Genomic DNA, 20,958 nt, shown 5'->3' with positions numbered 1-20,958 from the left:
CAGTAGCATTCTGTCTAAAAAATCAGTGTACATCAGTTCAGTTCAGTCGCTCAGTTGTGTCTGACTCTTTGTGACCCCATGGACTGTGGCACGCCAGGCTTCACTGTCCTTCATCTCCCAGAACTTGTTCAAACTCATGTCCATTGAGTCAGTGATACTATCCAACCACCTCATCCTCTGTCATCCCCTTCTCCTCTTGCCTTCAGTCTTTCCCAGCATCAGGTTATTTTCCCTTGAGTCGGCTCTTTGCATCAGGTGGCCAGAGTATTAGAACTTCAGCCTCAGCATCTGTCCCTCCAGTGAATATTTAGGACTGATATCCTTTAGGATGGACTGATTGGATCTTGCAGTCCAAGGGACTCTGAAGAGTCTTTTCCAACACCACAGTTCAAAAGCATCAATTCTTTGGTACTCAGCCTCCTTTATGGTCCAACTCTCACAGTCCATACATGACTACTGGAAAAACCATAGCTCTGACTAGATGGACCTTTGTTAGCAGAGTAATGTCTCTGCTTTTTAATACACTGTCTAGATTTGTCATAGATTTTCTTCTAAGGAGCGTCTTTTTCATGGCTGCAAGTCACCATCTGCAGTGATTTTGGAGACCAAGAAAATAAAGTCTCTCACTGTTTCCATTGTTTCCTCATCTATTTGCCATGAAGTGATGGGACTGGAGGCCATGATCTTTGTTTTTCGAATGTTGAGTTTTAAGCTAGCTTTTTCTCCTCTTTCACCTGCATTAAGAGGCTCTTTAGTTCCTCTTCACATTCTACCATAAGGGTGGTGTCATCTGCATATCTGAGGTTGTTGATATTTCTCCTGGCAATCTTGACTTCAGCTTGTGCTTCATCTAGCCTGGCATTTCTCATGATGTACTCTGCATATAGGTTAAATAAGCAGGGTGACAATGTACAGCCTTTATGAACTCCTTTCCCAATTTGAACCAGTCCAGTTCTAACTGTTGCTTCTTGACCTGTATACAAGTTTCTCAGAAGACAGGTAAGGTAGTCTGGTATTCCCATTTCTTTAACAATTTTCCACAGTTTTTTGTGATCCACAGAGTCAAAGGCTTTGGTGTAGTCAGTGAAGCAGAAGTCGATGTTTTTCTGGAATTCTCTTGCTTTTTCTGTCATCCAACCAATGTTGGCAATTTGATCTCTAGTTCCTCTGCCTTTTCTAAATCCAGCTTGATCATCTGGAAGTTCTTGGTTCATGTCTATTGAAGCCTAGCTTGGAGAATTTTGAGCATTACATTGCTAGCATGTGAAATGAATACAATTGTGTGATATTTTAAACATTCTTTGTCATTGCTCTTCTTTGGGATTGGAGTGAAAACTGATCTTTTCTAGTCCTGTGGCCACTGCTGAATTTTCCAAATTTGCTAACATATTGAGTGCAGCACTTTCACAGCATCATCTTTTAGGATTTGAAATAGCTCTGCTGAAATTCCATCCCCTCCACTAGCCCACTTGACTTCACACTTCAGGTCACTTGCAGTGATGGTGGGCCTTAGGAAGCATCACTACAAGTACAATATAGCAGCATATAATACAGTATTGAGGATACTGCAAATCCAAAAAAATACATAGAGAGAAAATTCTCAGGTGTTGTCTCATATGATTGGGTATATGTCTGACTCCCTCATTTTATACCTTTTGTCTGTTAACCACTCGTTCTTAGCTTTCATTTCTTTGTTCCTCTATGTTGCATTCAGAAATGTCTTCCAGTTCACTTATTCTTCCTTCGACTTAGTCTAATTTGTTGTTCAAACTGTCTAGATAGGCGTCTTTGATCTGACTTTTCAACACGTATACACCTGGCACTTTATATCCTTTCCCTTGTAGTATTTGAAACTGAAGCCTAGGTCACAAGAGATTGCTAGATACACTGTGTATGCATAGATTACTGAATCACCTCTTTGGATTTTTCTAGCCTATCTCTTTTGATTTCTGGTTTATTTTCTTGCAAACCAGATATGCATTAAAATCATTAAAAAATTTAGTCAGCATTTTAGGCATTGTATTGCAACAAGGTTACTAAGGATATTTCTTTTATAGTAATACTGAAAATGGAAGTTTTTATTTAAATTTAGTGAGGGAAAATTTAATATTGAAGAATGCAAAGTCTTGTACAAAATTCCTTAAGGCTAAAGGTTTTTATTAGTTTCAATATGACTCAGCAGTATGAGGAAAAACTAGTAAAGTAAAAGTACTTTTAGGTTACATTAACAGAAATTAGAATCTGCTATCAGGAAAGTGATAGTTGTACCATATTTTAATTATCAGACCTCACTTATGTGTATCATACTCTAAGGGAGACATTAAGAGCCCGAGAAGTGTTTGGAGAAAAGGAACTAGTGAAAAGTCAGAGAAGATGATAGGTGCCTATCCTTCTTTGAAGGTTCTCTGGGGCCTGTAGTTTTTATATGCATCCAGGTTTCAGAACTGGGATCAGTGGGAATTTGTAGGGAAATATATTTGAGTTTTATTGGGCTTCCTTGGTAGTTCAGCTAATAGAGAGTCCACCTGCAATGCAGGAGACCCTGGTTCTATTCCTGGGTAGGGAAGATCCACTGGAGAAAGGATAAGCTATCCACTCCAGTATTCTTGGGCTTACCTGGTGGCTCAGCTGGTAAAGAATACTCCTGCAATATGGGAGACCTGGGTTTGATCCCTGGGTTGGGAAGATCCCCCAGAGAAGGGAATGGCTATGCACTCCAGTAATCTGGCCTGGAGATTTCCATGGACTGTGTAGTCCATGGGGTTGCAAAGAGCTGGACATGACTGAGCGACTCACTTTTTTTTAATGGCTGTTTTCAGGACTATTTTCAGAAAGTTCTATTAAAGGAATGTCTATACTGTTTTCCATAGTGGCTGCACTAATTGACATTCCTACCCATGAATCAAGATTCCCTTTTCTCCACATCCTTTCCAGCATTTTTATTTGTAGACTTCTTGATGATATCCATTCTGACATGTGTGAGGTGATATATCATTGTGGTTTTAATTTGCATTTCTCTAATAATTAGCAATGTGTAACTTCAGCTTTTTCTACTAACTCACAGGTGGTGAACTTTGGTGGTTATCTGTGGAAAATTTTCTCTTTCCCTGAACCAGTGACCACAATCACTGTGTATTCAAAGGAATGAACAAATACACAGTAATTTTAGTAATTTTAATAATAACCTGTCTTAAAATCTACCAGTTAGTTTCAAAGTCAAATATTATATAGTCATCATCAGAAGTTGCTTTTGGCACAGTGTCTGGCATATCATATCAGTAGATATTTGTTGACTGAATGAGTGAACATTGACATTTATTGTTCTTTTGCTAAAAATCCAGATTAGCAATGAAATTGAGAATGTGGTAGAAGAATCCACAAAAACAGCCGCTGAGCAGGTTGCAGAATTCAGTATCCACCTTTTGGGGGAACAGTACAATGAAGAACTACAGGACCCCTCCAGCTTTCATCACCAGCGCCTTGTAGAAGACTTTATTTCAGAGGTGGGTGATTTTGAGGATGTGTTTTTATTCTTTTTTGTATACAAGATAGTTTGCTGGAGTTGTAAATTTCCCATGTTAACACTGGTTAAAGGTAGGTTTAAGACTTAAGCTTTCCAGCTACTTGATTTGGTGAGTAGTGATTTAGCCATTTCTTTAGAAAGCTCTGTGAAAATTTCACCAAAAGATGAACTATTTCACTGAAACAAAGTTTTGTATCCATTTGCCATATGCCAACAAATAAATGCTATTTCCAGCTTTGGCCACACAGCCAAGGAAGAATGTGTTCTGTGGCATGGTTTTTACTTGACAATATTTGGAGAAATGAGCATCTTTGAGATACTATATGTAGTGTGTTATTTTCCTTGAGGGAACAATAAATTTAATTTCTTTTCATTTTGTATTTGTTATTCTTTTTTAAAGGTGAACATTTTTGAATAGTTAATGCATAGGTAGTATGAAGCCCCAAGCTCAAGGGACAAAAGGACATCCAGTGAAAAGTAAATTTTCCCTTTTATCTCTGTTCCTTGGTTAGAAGTATTTTTAAAAGAGAGTTTCTTTACAGAATTGTGCATTAGACCATCTTACAACTTTACTTTCTGGAAGAATTCTATCTAGGGACTTGAAGTTGAGATTTTTTTCAAGATACTGAGGGCCCATCTCCTCTCTCTCTGTCAAGTGAGAGGGTACATTAGTCCTCCTGTTTATTTCTTTTCCATCCCTCTTGATGGAGTTTTCTGTGGCCAAGATTTTTGATTCCATTACCTCGGACTAATTTCCTTCTCTAGACATTGTGTCTAGATGAGAAATAAAAATATACATCTCTCAGCCAAGCAGCATCATTGCAGCCATCAGACACAGGGAGTGTGGGCTAGACAATTAATTTTCCTAGCTGTGTGGCCAATTTGTGAGGCTATATGGTATGTGGAAGAAATGTCAGCCAGGCCAGTGTCCATTTGGCATCAGACAGTGTCTTGGATCAGCTCTTTGGTTCTCTCTGCTCTTGGATTAAGGAGCCTTTCATAAACCTCCATGTTTGGATAAACAGTTGTGCTAAATGACTGCATATTTAGAGAAGGTCTAATAAACACTCTGAAAAACATTTCCAGCAGGGACTTTATGAGGTAGATATTTATTGGCTCAAGGTGATTTGAGGGTGATGAAGGATCAGTTCCTTCTCTGGCCTATTTCTACATATGGGTCCTTTTACATGGAATGATATGTCTACCGATAGCCACTTCCCTGTGTGGAGCTGCAGAGTCAGGGTCGTGTCTCTGAAAGGTCCTGTCTCCACATATACTGCAAACTAAAGGAGACCCTCAAGCTCTCTCCCTTCAGGACACAGTCATGGGAGTTGTTCTTTCAGTATTATTTTTTCGGGTAATGCTGGAAGATACACAGGGAGAAAGAAAGCCTGCTTGGGAGGATTGAGATTCAGGAGCTGTTACGTGTTTTTTTTTTTTTGATAAGCTGAGAAAGATAAACTTGGGGTGCCACCAAGAGTGACATCAGAGAGGGAAAGGTCATTGTGATAGGCTTTGGAGTGTGGATACCTGACGACAGCCACAGAATCAACACCGTGTCCTCGCATAGTGCTTTGTGTTCTGCAGGCTGCTGTGTGTCAGTTTGCTAACAGCAGCCAGGTGGATAATCAGCTCCATTTTATAGATGAAACCCTTCTGGGTGAGTAACTTGTTCGTGGTCATTTCAGCTTCTAGGAGTGGAAGGGAAAATCAGGTCTCCTCCTTCCTTTGAAACTGTTCTTTCCTTTATATCATACAGAGTCCCCTTCAATTATTTTTTATAATTTTATTTATTATTTATTTCTGGCTGTGCTGGGTCTTCGTTGCTGCACAGACCTCTCTGGTTGCGGTGAGCAGGTGCTACTCTCTAATTGTGGTGTGTGGGCTTCTCACTGCAGTGGCTTCTTTTGTTGCAGAGCGTGGACTCTAGAGTCTGCAGGCTTCCGTTGTTGCAGCCTGTGGGCTCAGTAGTTGCGGCTGCTGGGCTTCAGAAGGCAGGCTCAGTGGTAGTGGTGGTGCATGGGCTCATTGCTCCATGGCATGTGAGATCTTCCCGGATCAGGGATTGAATCCATGTCTCCTTTATTGGCAGGTGGAGTCTTTACCACTGAGCCACTAGGGAAGCCCCAAGTCCCCTTCATTTTAATTCAGGTGAGAAGCTGTGGTGAGCCTCACAGTTCTCCCACTCCTGGTCCCAGTTATAAAATCATATTTATCAAAGGAAAGAGGATGAGGCATGTGATTCAGTGAGAAGAGTATGAGCTTCAGTGTTAGAAAGACTGATGATTGAATGAATTCTGATTCAGTCACTCACCAAATGGATGATCCTGGGCAAATTAGTTGATATCTCAGTCTCAGTTTCCTCAATTGCATAATGGGGAAACTGTGTATCTCTTGCGATTGTTGCAAGGATTAGAAGTAATATTTCAAAGCACCAGGCACATAGCAGTCACTCAGTAAATTGTACCTGTTATTAATCTTGTTGCTAATAAACTGGAATGACTTCTTACAGCTGGGCACCTATGTAGTAGCTAACTGGGTGTGATGAATTAGAAAACATGTTTAAAGTCAAAAAATGGCAAAGCCCCAGAAGAGATGGGTTTGTTGTTGTTTACTCACTAAGTCATGTCCAACCCAAGTTCCTCTGCCTTTCACTATCTCCCAGAGTTTGCTCAAATTCATGTCCATTGAGTCACTGATGCCATCACATCATCTCATCCACTGCCACCCTCTACTCCTTTTGCCTTTAGTCTTTCTTAGCATCAGGGTCTTTTCCAGTGAGTCAGCTCTTTGCATCAGGTGGCCAAAGTATTAGAGATTCAGCTTCAGCATCAGTCCCTCCAATGAATATTCAGGACTGATTTCCTTTAGGATCAACTGGTTTGATCTCCTTACAGCCCAGGGAACTCTCAAGAGTCCTCTTCAGCACCACAATTTGAAAGCATCAATTCTTTGGTGCTCAGCCTTCTTTGTGGTCCAATTCTCACATCTGCACGTGACTACTGGAAAAACCATAGCTTTGAGTATACAGACTTTATTGGCAAAATGGTGTCTCTGCTTTTTAATATGCTGTCTAGGTTTGGTATAGTTTTCCTTCCAAGGAGCAAGATGGGTTTAGTATTAATAACAACATGCAATAACACTGCATTTTGCAGCTAATGAAGTACTTTTAGCTATGCTCATCTTAATCTTAAGAACTGATATATTTAGTGGGCATTGAAGCATTAAGTACTATGAAAGAAGACTTGTGCCTGGCCACTCTGCCAGTGAAAAATAGCTGAGACTAACTGTCAGTCTTTGCATTCCTAGTCCTGTGGAGTTTATCCCCACCCCCATCCTCCAAGAATTAGCACTTCTCTGTTTTCTCTCAGAATAAAACAAGGCGAATTATTGTAGCCAAAAAATTTCATGGGTTTGGATTCTTTATCCACAAGGCAGAGGGATTTTTGGTGAACCAAGATTTAAAAAAAAATCTAATTCTCCTGATTTTATGAGAACTTGGTTTTAAAAGCAGGTGCCCAGAGATAGCTCCAGTTCAGTTCAGTTCAGTCGCTCAGTTGTGTCCAACTCTTTGTGACCCCATGGACTGCAGCACACCAGGCTTTCCTGTCCATCACCAACTCCCAGAGTTTACTCAAACTCATGTCCATCAAGTCAGTGATGCCATCCGACCACCTCATCCTCTGTCATCCCCTTCTCCTCCCACCTTCAGTCTTTCCAAGCATCAGGTTATTTTCTAGTGAGTCTGTTCTTCACTTCAGGTGGCCAAAGTATTGGAGTTTCAGCTTCAACATCAGTCCTTCCAACGAACATTCAGGACTGATTTCCTTTAGGATGGACTGGTTGGATCTCCTTGTTGTCGAAGGGACTCTCAAGAGTCTTCTCCAACACCACAGTTCAAAAACATCAATTCTTCTCCGCTCAGCTTTCTTTATAGTCCAACTCTCACACCCATAAATGACTACTGGAAAAACCATAGCTTTGACTAGATGGACCTTTGTTGGCAAAGTAATGTCTCTGCCTTTTAATATGCTGTCTAGGTTGGTCATAACTTTTCTTCTAAGAAGCAAGCGTCTTTGAATTTCATGGCTGATTTTAGAGCCCAAGAAAATAAAGTCCGTCACTGTTTCCATTGTTTCCCCAACTATTTGCCATGAAGTGATGGGACCAGATGCCATGATCTTCGTTTTCGGAATGTTGAGTTTTAAACCAGCTTTTTCACTCTTCTCTTTCACTTTCATCAAGAGGCTCTTTAGTTCCTCCTTGCTTTCTGCCGTAAGGGTGGTGTCATCTGCATATCTGAGGTTATTGATATTTCTCCCAGCAGTCTTGATTCTAGCTTGTGCTTCTTCTTCCAGCCCAGCATTTCTCATGATGTACCATGCATATAAGTTAAATAAGCAGGGTGACAATATATAGCCTTGACGTACTCCTTTCCCAATTTGGAACCAGTCTGTTGTTCCATGTCCAGTTCTAACTGTCGCTTCCTGACCTGCGTACAGATTTCTCAGGAGGCAGGTCAGGTGGTCTGGTATTCCCACCTCTTTAAGAATTTTCCTATTTGTTGTGATCCACACAACATAGTCAATAAAGCAAAAGTAGATGTTTTTCTGGAGCGCTCTTGCTTTTTCGATGATCCAGCGGATGTTGGCAATTTGATCTCTGGTTCCTCTGCCTTTTCTAAATCCAACTTGAGCATCTGGAAGTTCACAGTTCACATACTGTTGAAGCCTGGCTTGGAGAATTTTGAGCATTACTTTGTTAGCATGTGAGATGAGTGCAATTGTGCAGTAGTTTGAGCATTCTTTAGTATTGTCTTTCTTTGGGATTGCAATAAAAGCTGACCTTTTCCAGTCCTGTGGCCTCTGCTGAGTTTTCCAAATTTGCTGGCAAATAGCCCCAAAGTCCACTAATAACTTCTTCTGTTCTGATGTTAGCCCCATAGTGACTTAACCTAATGAGACCGTCACCTTCTGAAATGTTGTGGGTAAAATGTTCGATTTTGTTAAATGTGTATTTGTACAGAACCTCATATTTTTTGGTATTTAGTCCAATCTATCACTTCCCCCTGCTTTAGTCACTAAGCTCATACTGGTTTATGTAGTCTGATTTTAGAAACTTGGTGATAAAACTGGTTTCTGCAGTTGTGATGCTCATAAATTGATATTTTGACCAGTCACTGCTTTATAACTTCCTCTGTCACCACCAGTCAACAAAGCCTAAGCTCAGATGTGCAGATTTCTTTCTTATGTTGGCTGTGTTCACAGTCCTTGGTGTCATAGGAACAGGAAACAGATGCCACCAGACAGTTTACACTCACAGGAAATGAACACCTGACTGTGTGTCAGTGTGTGTGCTGTGGCCAGATTCTAATCCATACAATTACATTTTAAAATGTTATTACAGTTTCTTTTGAAACTAGTCCTTTTTTTCACATTTCATCACATAAGGGAAAAAATAGTGTTTTGCCAATAAAAGTATGTTTTTTATAATTTGGAAAAAATTAATATTAAAGTAAATCAAAACCTTAAAAAACAAAAATTTAAAAATGTGGCAGGGTTGTGGTAAAAACTATTTTGTAACACTGTAACAATTAGAAATTTCTTAGCTTTCTAATCCATGTATATCCGTGTATGTGTACAAGTTTCTAATACTTACAAACAGTGCACTTTATATTCTACTCTTAAAAACATTTTGTGTGTGCTTTTTTACATTTCTACGTAGTTACAAATTTTTTATTTTTGATAGGTGGAAAATGCATTTACTGGGTTACCAGGCTACAAGGACATTCGTGTACTTGACTTTAGGTAAATAGACTTTTAAAATGCATAGGTTTTATAGCAGTCTTTATTTCAAATGGATTATCCTTTTGTGTTTATTGTATATACTCTTAACAACAGTGATGAAAAAATGACGTGGATTCTTTAATTTGGTGTTCTTTTGTTAAATTCTTATTCCTAATTCTGGTTTTTCAGATGAGGAAACCGAGGTAAAAAAAGGCAAAATAATACATTCAAGGAGATATGCTAGATCTGTAGTTGGGCCAGGGTAAGAACTTAGGAATTCATGTCTCCAACTTGCTGCTGAGAAGTTATGTGTTTTTATTTGGCACTGAGGGGAGCCTGGATAAGGTTAGATGTGATCTAGTATGCTCCTAAAGGCTCATCAGTGCTCCAGTGAGGTCCCTTTGACATCTTGATGTATAGTCATTCTGGAGGGGATGTGTTATCAGCATAGCAATTCTAGGTAAATCGGACACCTCTTTTTAGGACATTGCTTCCCTGTCTAAGACCTGAAGCATCATACTTGTGCACATTTTATTGAGTGAATACTTTGTACTGGCCACTTTACATTCCTGAGTTCACATAATCTTCAACTCTTTTAGCAAAAATATTGCTATTAATACTTATTTTGAAGAAAAACAAATAGGTTTAGAAGGATGAAGTATTAGCCCAAAGTCAGAGAGCAGAAGAGGGATTTTGAAACAAAGTGGCTATCTTTATATCTCTGGCTGTTACCCAGTGCTAGACTGAGTCCTCTGAAGCTTTGGAGCATGTGGATGGTGACGGTGGCCCAGCTATTAGATGCAGGGGAGCACGGGCTTAATTGACAGTGTCTACATCTTAACTTTGGCATAGTCTTGTCACAACTTCTGAGTTTCCAGAAATAACAGCAAGCACTTACATAGCATTTATAGTGTGCCAGGCTTTCTATCCTTATTAACTCATTTAATCCCAATAGCCGTATTGTGAGACAGTTACTGTAATCCTCATTTTTTTTCTGGTGAGGAAACCAGAGCACAGGAAATGTATGTACTTTATCTAGGAACTCAGCTAGTTATTGATGCAGGGGCAAGGGCAAGCATGGTAAACTGACCCTCCATCTCCTCTCATACCATGACCTGTCTCCCCAGTTCAGCCATAGCACTTTGCAGGAATACTGTCTCCAGTTGTGACTAAAGCTCCCATGAGAAACTGAGGCTTTTGAAGTCCTCTCTCATTTGATAGCATATGAAAGGCAACATGGCCTTTGAGATCAAGTTGCCTAGGTTTAAATCCTGCCTTTGGCACTTCTGCTTGGATGGTTTTGGGTAAATTAACAAGCTTTAACTTCTTATTTATATAAAAAAAGGTAATATATACAATTTATATGAATCGTGCTTTATTTAAAAATAACTTTTGAAATGCTTTGGGTAAATTATTTAGCGTTTTTATTCCTCAGTTTCTTTACCTGTAAATGGGGATATTCATGGTCCTTAATGAGTTTTCAGGAAGATTGAAAGAATTAATTTTTGTGAAATGTATAGCGTAGTTCTTGACATATGGAAAGTCCTTTTAAGTGTCTGATACAGAAAATCAATAAATAAATATTAAAAACTATGCAGTATCTTATAGGTTAGTCAATTTGGACCTTTCCCAACTCCTTGGAATCTTATTATACATTATCTGATTTTCTTTTCATTAATTTTAATATGACTTAACATTAGTATTGTAACATTGTATACATAACACATAACATTTAACATTGTATCCCCCCAAAAATGTTATCAATTTTGTTAATGCCAACAGCTGGAGTTCTCTGCTCATTTACTGAAAAAAGTCTATTTATAAAGTGATAACCACGTATTAATTGTTTAAAAGTATTTTTAAGAAGTTTAAAGACAGTAAAGACTATAGATTTTAAAATAGAATACTTTCTCCACCTTTGCTTTCTTCCTTCATTGTACAGGTATTTGTCATTATCTAGTACTATACACGGAAAAGGCAATGGCACCCCACTCCAGTACTCTTCCCTGGAAAATCCCATGGACAGAGGAGCCTGGTAGGCTGCAGTCCATGGTGTTGCTAGGAGTTGGATACAACTGAGCGACTTCACTTTCACTTTTCACTTTAATGCATTGGAGAAGGAAATGGCAACCCACTCCAGTATTCTTGCCTGGAGAAGCCCAGGGATGGGGGAGCCTGGTGGGCTGCCGTCTATGGGGTTGCACATAGTCGGACACAACTGAAGCGACTTAGCAGGAGTACTATACACAGAGAAGGCAATGGCACCCCACTCCAGTACTCTTGCCTGGAAAATCCCATGCATGGAGGAAGGCTGCAGTCCATGGGGTCGCTAAGAGTCGGACATGACCGAGCGACTTCCCTTTTACTTTTCACTTTCATGCATTGGAGAAGGAAATGGAAACCCACTCCAGTGTTCTTGCCTGGAGAATCCCAGGGACGGGGGAGCCTGGTGGGCTGCTGTCTATGGGGTTGCACAGAGTTGGACACGACTGAAGTGACTTAGCAGCAGTACTATACACGGAGAAGGCATTGGCACCCCACTCCAGTACTCTTGCCTGGAAAATCCCATGAATGGAGGAGCCTGGAAGGCTGCAGTCCATGGGGTCTCTAAGAGTCAGACATGACTGAGCGACTTCCCTTTCACTTTTCACTTTCATGCATTGGAGAAGGAAATGGAAACCCACTCCAGTGTTCTTGCCTGGAGAATCCCAGGGACGGGGGAGCCTGGTGGGCTGCTGTCTATGAGGTCGCACAGAGTCGGACACGACTGAAGCAACTTAGCAGCAGCAGCAGCAGCAGCAGCAGCGGCAGCAGCAGTACTATACAAGCATTTTCATTTGAAGAAACATTTCAGAGGAAATACATTAAGAGCTTGTACTTTGATTAATTATATGACAATTATAACTTGCTTAAACTCTGCTTATCACTTTCCATTTTTATTTTCAGGTCCCCTAAGGAAAATGGCAGGTAGAGTACCTTTTGACACTTTCTGTACTGTTGACCTAATTAGGAAATAGTTTAGAAAATATGGTAGCCCTAAGTCTAAAGGAACATGGCTCAGTTCTTTTATTACTTCCAGTATCACTGTCCAACTTTTTAAAGATCATTTGGCAAACATTATTTGTTAAGAGTCATATATTAAGTATTTTATACTTTTTCACGCTACATAAGCTGTGTCATATCTATTCACTTGGAAGTAGTGTAAGCGATACATTGAAAATGAATGAGTGTGGCTGTGTTCCAATAAAACTTATTTATAGATCCTGAAATATCATTGTCATATGGTGTTCACATGTCACAAAATGTTATTTTGAGTTTTTTCAACCATTTAAAAATATAAAATCCATTAACTCATGGACAGTGGGCTGGAGTTAGCTCATAGGCTGTAGTTTACAGACTTCTATCATAGACTGCTGACTAACAAGTACTTGTATTTTTTAATCTCTTAATTTTTGTTTTAAAACTTTTATTTTTTTGAGGTATAGTTGATTTATAATACTATATATGTTTCAGGTGTACTACATCGTGATTTTAAAGGTTACACTTAAACTGCATTTTTAGTTATTATAAAATATTGCCTATATTCCCTGTGCTGTATAATTAGCCTTTGTCAAATACTTTAAAATACTAAGTTATGCTTAATTTAAAATTAGTATAAAAATTGGCATTCATAAAGCACTTTCAAGTATACAGTTGTCATTGAGTAATATAACCAAGTGTCATTTTAAGTGGTAAATGAAAAGAAGAAAGCTGATTTCTATCACAGTTCATTTGTGAAAACAGTTGCTCTCTGGAGTGTCTTAGAAGCACAATCTTAAAAGCATAGTCAGTCCCCTTTGTGAAAGTTGCTTGTCTTTTTGTCTTTGAATTCAAGTTTGTTTAAAATTTACTTTCTCTTGAAAGATAAATAATAATAATATAGAATATATGAAGCAATTTCATAGGCTAAGCATAGGGATGTTTAGAGATAAAATAACATTTCTTCATTTAATTTTTAAAAAATTTTTAATTTTTTTATTGAAGTAGAGTTAATTTATAGTATTAGCTTCAGATGTGGAACACAGTGATTCAGGGTTTTATAGATTTTATTCCATTTGAACTTATTATGAAATATTAGCCATATTCTGTGTGCTGTACAGTATATCCTTGTAGCATATTTTATACATAGTAGTTTGTATCTCTTAATCCTCTACTCCTATCCTGCTCCTCCCCCCTTTCCTCTTCCTACTAGTAACCATAGTTTGTTCTATATATCTGTGAGTCTGTTTCTGTTTTGTTCATTTGTTTATTTAATTTTTTAGATTCCACATATAAGTGATAACATAGAGTATTTATCTTTCTCTGTCTGATTTATTTCACTCAGTGTAATACCTCCAGATCAATCCATGTCATTTTGCCTTCATTTATATAAGATCAGGGGCTTCCCTGGTATCTCAGTCAGTAAAGAATCTGCTCTGCCTGCAATGCAGGAGACAGATTCCATCCCTGGGTCAAGAAGATTCCTTGGAGAAGGAAATGACAGTCCACTCCAGCATTCTTGCCTGAGAAATCCAATGGACAGAGGAGCCTGGTGGGCTACAGTCCACATGGTTGCAAAGGGTTGGGCACAACTTAGTGACTAAACCACCACCACATATAAGATATAAATATAATATCTTACATTTGCAAAGGGCTTTCTGACTTCCTCATTTTCGTTTATATTATTTTAGCAAGTATTTACTAAGTATCCTAAAAGACTATGCTGTGAAAGTGCTGCGCTCAATATGCCAGCAAATTTGGAAAACTCATCAGTGGCCACAGGACTGGAAAAGGTCAGTTTTCATTCCAATCCCAAAGAAAAGCAATGCCAAAGAATGCTCAAACTACCACACAATTGCACACATCTCACATGCTAGCAAAGTAATGCTCAAAATTCTCCAATCTAGGCTTCAACAGTACGTGAACTGTGAACTTCCAGATGCTCAAGCTGGATTTAGAAAAGGCAGAGGAACCAGAGATCAAATTGCCAACATCCTCTGGATCATCAAAAAAGCAAGAGAGTTCCAGAAAAACATCTGCTTTATTGACTATGCCAAAGCCTTTGACTGTGTGGATCACAACAAACTTTGGAAAATTCTTCAAGAGATGGGAATACCAGACCACCTGACCTCCCTCTTGAGAAATCTGTGTGCAGGTCAAGAAGCAACAGTTAGAACCAGACATGGAACAACAGAGTGGTTCCAAATCAGGAAAGGAGTATGTCAAGGTTATATATTGTCACCCTGCTTATTTAACTTCTATGCAGAGTACATCATGAGAAACACTGGGCTGGATGAAGCACAAGCTGGAATCTAGATTGCTGGGAGAAATATCAATAACCTCAGATACGCAGATGACAGCACCCTTATGGCAGAAAGTGAAGGAAAACTAAAGAGCCTCTTGATGAAAGTGAAAGAGGAGAGAAAAAGTTGGCTTAAAGCTCAACATTCAGAAAACGAAGATCATGGCATCTGGTTCCATCACTTCATGGCAAATAGATGGGGAAACAGTGACAGTCTTTATTTTTGGTGGCTCCAAAATCACTGCAGATGGTGACTGCAGCCATGAAATTCAAAGACGCTTGTTTCTTGGAAGAAAAGTTATGACCAACCTAGACATATTAAAAAGCAGAGACATTACTTTGCCAACAAAGGTCTAATGAAAGCTATGGTTTTTCCAGTAGTCATGTATGGATGTGAGAGTTGGGCTATAAAGAAAGTTGAGCGCTGAAGAATTGATGCTTTTCAACTGTGGTGTTGGAGAAGCCTCTTGAGAGTCCCTTGGACAGCAAGGAGATCCAACCAGTCCATCCTGAAGGGAATCAGTCCTGAATATTCATTGGAATGACTGATGTTGAAGCTGAAACTCCAATACTTTGGCCACTTGATGCAAAGAACTGACTCATTGGAAAAGACCTTGATGCTGGGAAAGATTGAAGGTGGGAGGAGAAGGTGACAACAGAAGATGAGATGGTTGAATGGCATCACTGAGTTTGAGTAAACTCTGGGAGTTGGTGATAGACAAAGAGGCCTGGCGTGCTGTATGCAGTCCATGGGGTCGCAAAGAGTCAGACACGACTGAGCAACTGTACTGAATTGAACTGGGAAGACTAGACTGTTAAAACATAACTGAATTCTGATGTGAACCCTCTGGTCAAAGAATGGTGTTCAGTTGCTGAGTGCTGAGTTTTCTATGGGGACACAGAGAACAATTCAATATGAAGCCATTTGATTTTATGATAGAATTCTTAACCTAAGTACAGTTTCAAAAACTGTTCAATATTGTCAGATATTAACCAGTTGGTGGGATTTATTCACAACTTCTTGGTATTCTTTTATTTTGAGCTGTGTATGAGTGAATGTGTAGCATATGAGTGAATGTGTAGCACAGAAGTAGTCTATGTAATATATATATATAACCTGTCTCTGTATGTAAATATTTATATACACATGAAGTTTTCTGTTTGCTTTGTACCTCTTTCAAGTTGCACACATTATTTTAAGTTAGTAGGACCCATTTGAAGTGAATCAACAAAATATCTGCCTGGTGTCCACACTTCAAAAATTCAACTCCAGGCCTTGTATGAACTTTCTTCCTAATAGAAGTGTGAGAGAAGAAGAAATATCTGAGTTTCTTGAAATACCTCTGGTTTGATTGATCATCATGAGATGTAATATTATTTTTTCTATTTAAAACTTGCACACGTCAGACAGCCAATGAGGACATTTGAAGTGAATAAATTTCCCCTCCACATGATTGATGTCTTTGGAAATAGCAGTCAGAGAGACTCTCCTCTATATAGCAGTTGTTTCAGTGTAGTTTAGAAGGTGAATGGTGATGCTGTAGTGACGGTTGGTTAATTTGGTGTTGCTGAGTGCAGAAAGGCAGCCCAGCTTTCTTCAATCAAATAATGTTTTGTCCCCAGTGTGTATCCTGCATCGTATGTACTTCCTTGTTCTTCTGGCTTATTTTTATTCTGCTCTTTATCCTGAGATATCTCTGTATTGCATTTACCATGCCAGAACTAAGTCTGTTCTGGGTCATGCTGAAGTGAAGTTCTCGAATCTGAGAATAGATGATTTTCTGATTCCTCAAGCATTTCTTTGATTACTCTTTCTAGGACAGAAACTTGATAATGAATTGAAATATCTCTGTGAGGCATTTTATCTTCTTTAATGAATATATCTTTACCAGACAAGGTAGATGATATTAGAAGTGTTATTTTTAGATGTCCAAGGAAAACACTGGGAGAAAAATTATATTATGCCAGTAAAGAGTAAGACCACTAATCTAACCCAGACTGCCTGATTTGCACAGATTTCTTGATCCAGAAACATTTCTTCTCCTTATGATGTTTAAAAGTCATGCAAAGCACATGATGGGCTCTCAATAAGAGCTTGACTCGCCTTGTCTGATTTTCTGTCGAGTCCAGGAAGCAACTGGAGTGCTAACTGGCACAGCCATTTCCTCTCCTCCATTTTTTTCCTGTTATCCCTGGTTTTTGTCTTAGAATCATGTTAACAGGTTACTAGGTTGGGCATAGATCCCAGGGAGAAGCTTGCCTTTCTGGAGATGCAGGCATGTGCCATCCCGCAGAGCTTGGAAAGATCATGCTCACAGAGTTATGTTCTGCCTGTGAAGCGGTGTCCCTAAAATGATTACTCAGAAGACAGAAATGTATGAGGTTAATATGCATGCTCTTTAGGGTGAAAAATGTGTGTACTCAGTTTCTTCTGTCTTGTTGCAACCCATGGACTGTAGCCCGCCAGGCTTCTCTGTCCATGAAAATTTCCAGGCAAGAATACTGGACTGGGTTGCCATTTCCTACTCCAGTGGCTTTTCCTGACCCTGGGATCAAACTTACATCTCCTGCATCGGCAGGCCACTGCTCCACCTGCATATTTAGAGACTGAGCACCCTTCCGATTAAGTCAAGAATATCACATATTGTCATTTAAGTGTCACAAAGTTAATGGTTCTATCTGCTACATTAGTGAATAAAACTAACCATTTGTTTTTTCATTATTTTCAAAAATATTTATTGAACTACTAGGAGCCAGGCATTGTGAGGGATGTTTAGGACACACGTGGTGTGGTGAGTTCTGACCAGTAGGTGTCCCTCTTACTGTTCAATTTCACATTGGGGCCATCGTTTTTTTTTTTCAGACCATATTTTACTGAATTTATTTCTTTACAAAAGGAGATCAGGAGTTACTCATGAAACAACATGTTCTGACATGATAAATTAAGGGATTGAGGGAATTTAGAGATGACAAGCAGATGTCTTATCGCTCAGCAAGGCATCTAAGTGTTGAGATGCTCAGTTACCACTGTAAGGTTCCCTAAAGCACACCATTGGAAGTGACAGCTTATCAGATTGGGGAGGAAAGCCTTATTGATGATACTCAGAGTGGGACAGGAACATTGTGCCTCACTGTTTCTGTGGTAGGCAAGGGGTAACACCTTCATGGCGTCCCCTGTAGACCCAGGGCAAGTCCAGAACTGCCAGAGTTCCCAGGAAGAAGAGGTCTCCTAAGACCAATTTATGCTTACCAAACTACAAAATATAGTGCATTCTCTAGGATGCTGATTGATCTATTTAAAGCAAGAAATGTATCTGCCAGCTGACTAATTATTGCATTGGCTTAGCTCATGCATTCTTTCCCCATAGGACAATCTGTAGGAAATTATGATCGTAAGTTCTTTTGCCAGCTTGAGATCAGAGAAGGGAAGTTGGGTGATCCTAATGGCCAATATCAAAGTCATGCTAGCCTATTGTAGCTATCTCCAATCTAGGGTTCTGTGTTACAAGGAAGCTACAATGCACTGTTACAGGCTTTTCACTCATAGTAAGATAAATTAGTTAAGTAGCCCTTTTTCTAGACTCCATGAGACCCCTCTCATTATTCTGACATTTTTTTTATTCTAAAGATATGTGAATACCTTGATTAAGGCTGGAGTTTTCTCTCTCTAGTCAGGCAAGTATAGATTTCTGTTAATTTAATAGGCATTGAATGCCAGGTACCAAGTCAGACATTGGAGATAGAAACTCAAGGACAGACTGCAAGGCATTCACTATAAACAAAATCTTTTTACAAAACAGCACAGTCTATAATCAAGGAATATATAAGTGAATCAGAAGAGGAAATGCTTTTTTGAGTGATTTGGTTTGGGCATCGTTTTGCTCCTACAGAATGTCTGAAGGTGGCAGATTATTTCCGTGCACATCTGCCTTCAGTGGTTCATCTTTGAGAGGGTGGAGGATCTTTGAGAGGGTGGTGCATCTTTGAGAGGGTGGAGGATCTTGGTGTGCTTGTAGGGTATTGTTTCTGATGGCTGTGTCTCACAGACTGGCTGGAAGTGAGGGTGATGAGTAGAGCAAAGCTGTTCTCGTGATGACTTTTTTTTTGTTAATAGTTTAAAGTTACTGAGTGTAGTGTAGTCATTCAGAATGCTGGTGCCAGAGTCAGGCAGATCTGTGTTTGAATCTTGACTTTACCCCTTTATATATTGTGATATTTTAGGCAAGTCTTCTTTAAAGCTTAGTTTCTTAACAATAATCTGAAGATAATAAAACCTTCACATTTGTTATGAGTGTTAAATCAGACAAAGCCTGGGACATAACCTGTCATTGTAAGCACTTACAAAAATGTTAGTTTTTAGCTGTTAGATAAGTCTGAGTTGGTCTATAAGGTGTAGTTCTATTGGTTTAAAAATCTTATATTCTGATGTTTCTTCAAAATGATTATTTAAGAAAATGTCAAATGACATATCAAGTCCTACTTATTTATTTTCACTTTATCCTTTCTTCCAAGAAATCGTCTCTTTGTTTGCCTGTGGAAAGATAGTGAAAAGGCCCCATTCCCAGACAAAGTTATTTATTAACACTTTTCAAAATTTTATTCAACTCATTAATGAGGGAGCCAGCAGAAAAATGAGAGGTAGTTTCTAGAGCATTTGGAAGAAATATATATAGTTAACTGGGAAAGGAATGCTAAGTTAGATGTTGTTGCTATTTAGTCACTAAGTTGTATCCAGCTGCTTTTGACCCCGTGGACTGTAGCCTGCCAGGCTCCTCTATCCATGTGTTTCTCAGACAAGAATACTAGAGTGGGTAGCCATTTCCTTCTCCAGAGGATCTTCTCAACTCAGGGATCAAACCCATGTCTTTTGCATTGGCAGGAAGATTCTTTACCACTGAGCCACCGGGGAAGCCCCGCCAAATTGGACTAATTTGTTAGTTGTATTAACTAATTTGCTAAATGTCCTATAGACAAGTAAAGTCATAAACTTTGGAGTTATCATTCCTAGTGGGCCAAAAAACCATCACTTCTTAGTAAGTTTTTTACAATGCACTATTAAACTTTATGGGACTGTAAATTGTCTGGGCTATCAAAGAAGAGACTTAGATAGCTGTCATATTAGAAGATATTCTAGCATGATATTTTTTAAAAAAACTCACAACTCATCAATTAGCTTTATTTCCAAATAGTTCATATTTTCCTTTCACAATAGATAACTGTTTCAGTTCACAGTCATTAAGCTGCTTTACTATTTCACTCCCCATTGTGGAGTACATAAATCGTCCAGCAACAGTACTGAGATATAAGAGGATTTCCCATTGTTGGGTGGAGTTAGAAGGTTTGGTTTGGTTTTTTTAAATCAGGGAGGAGAAACTCTAATAGTGGAAGAAGGAAGCTGACTGAGAGTGAAAAGGAACAGTTGATTTTGAAGGAGTGAGAACATGGGGGGAAGAAGATGCTCAGGTATTATGCAGGCTGACTCTGTGGCCTCCGTGTTCTTAGAGCTGTAAACTCTCTGTTTTCTGGAAGGAGAAGGGTATGGCTAAATGTTGCCATCCAGAGTCTACGGAGAATGGTGATGGAATCCTTGCCTTATGAGACTCTTCCTAGGTCTAATGTTTGCTCTCCATGGCTTCAGAGTTCCTTTCTTTGTGTTTCCTTGGCAGGACCTAATCTGTTTTTCTTGTCATCCACAGTGGCATAGATGTTCACTATGCAGTTACCTTCAATGGGGAGGCTATCAGCAATACTACCTGGGACCTAATTAGCCTACATTCCAACAAGGTGGAAAACCATGGTCTTGTAGAATTGGATGATAAGCCCACTGCTGTTTATACAATTAGTAACTTCAGAGATTATATTGCTGAGACACTGCACCAGAATTTTTTGCTGGGGAGCTCTTCTTTGAATCCAGATCCTGACTCCCTTCAGCTTATCAATGGTAAGTTGTATAACCATTAAGTCCTTGTATGGTTTGAGTTTCTTTCCCAGTATATTCTCATAAAACAAAATTCCCAATATATATATGGTTCTTAGCACTCTCTAGGCTGCATCATACAGAAAACATCCTGATATGAATGGTGCTTTAGCTTTATTTCCAGATAGTTCATATTTTCCTTTCCCTGTTTTAGTTCATAGTCATTAAGCTAATGACTATTAGCCATGCAGCTAATTCAGGTAGATTAATCAGGGGTTTCTGGTGAATCAATGGCATGAGGATTAAGATATGCAATAGGCAAAATGAGGCTGTTTAGAATACTAAATCCATAAAGAGCATAGTGAGGTCTTATTTTTATATGGAGCTACCTTCTAGAAGGTGTCCTAGAAAG

The 20,958-nt window shown here is 39.1% G+C and overlaps 1 protein-coding gene across 4 annotated transcripts in view; it reads left to right on the top strand.

Moving 5' to 3' along the window:
- The window catches only part of IMPG2 (interphotoreceptor matrix proteoglycan 2), an 87,168-nt gene that overhangs the window by 28,144 nt on the left and 38,066 nt on the right, over window positions 1-20,958 (top strand). For all 4 annotated transcript variants that reach the window (XM_070368706.1, XM_070368711.1, XM_070368704.1 and 1 more), the window contains exons 6-9: window positions 3,342-3,503; window positions 9,272-9,330; window positions 12,256-12,276; window positions 20,326-20,570. In XM_070368706.1, the coding sequence (XP_070224807.1) occupies window positions 3,342-3,503; window positions 9,272-9,330; window positions 12,256-12,276; window positions 20,326-20,570 (487 nt within the window). The remainder of the gene's footprint in view (window positions 1-3,341; window positions 3,504-9,271; window positions 9,331-12,255; window positions 12,277-20,325; window positions 20,571-20,958) is intronic.

Source organism: Bos mutus, chromosome 1 (assembly GCF_027580195.1).
Source record: "Bos mutus isolate GX-2022 chromosome 1, NWIPB_WYAK_1.1, whole genome shotgun sequence".
NCBI lineage: Eukaryota > Metazoa > Chordata > Mammalia > Artiodactyla > Bovidae > Bos > Bos mutus.
This window is presented reverse-complemented; position numbering and strand designations above follow the sequence as displayed.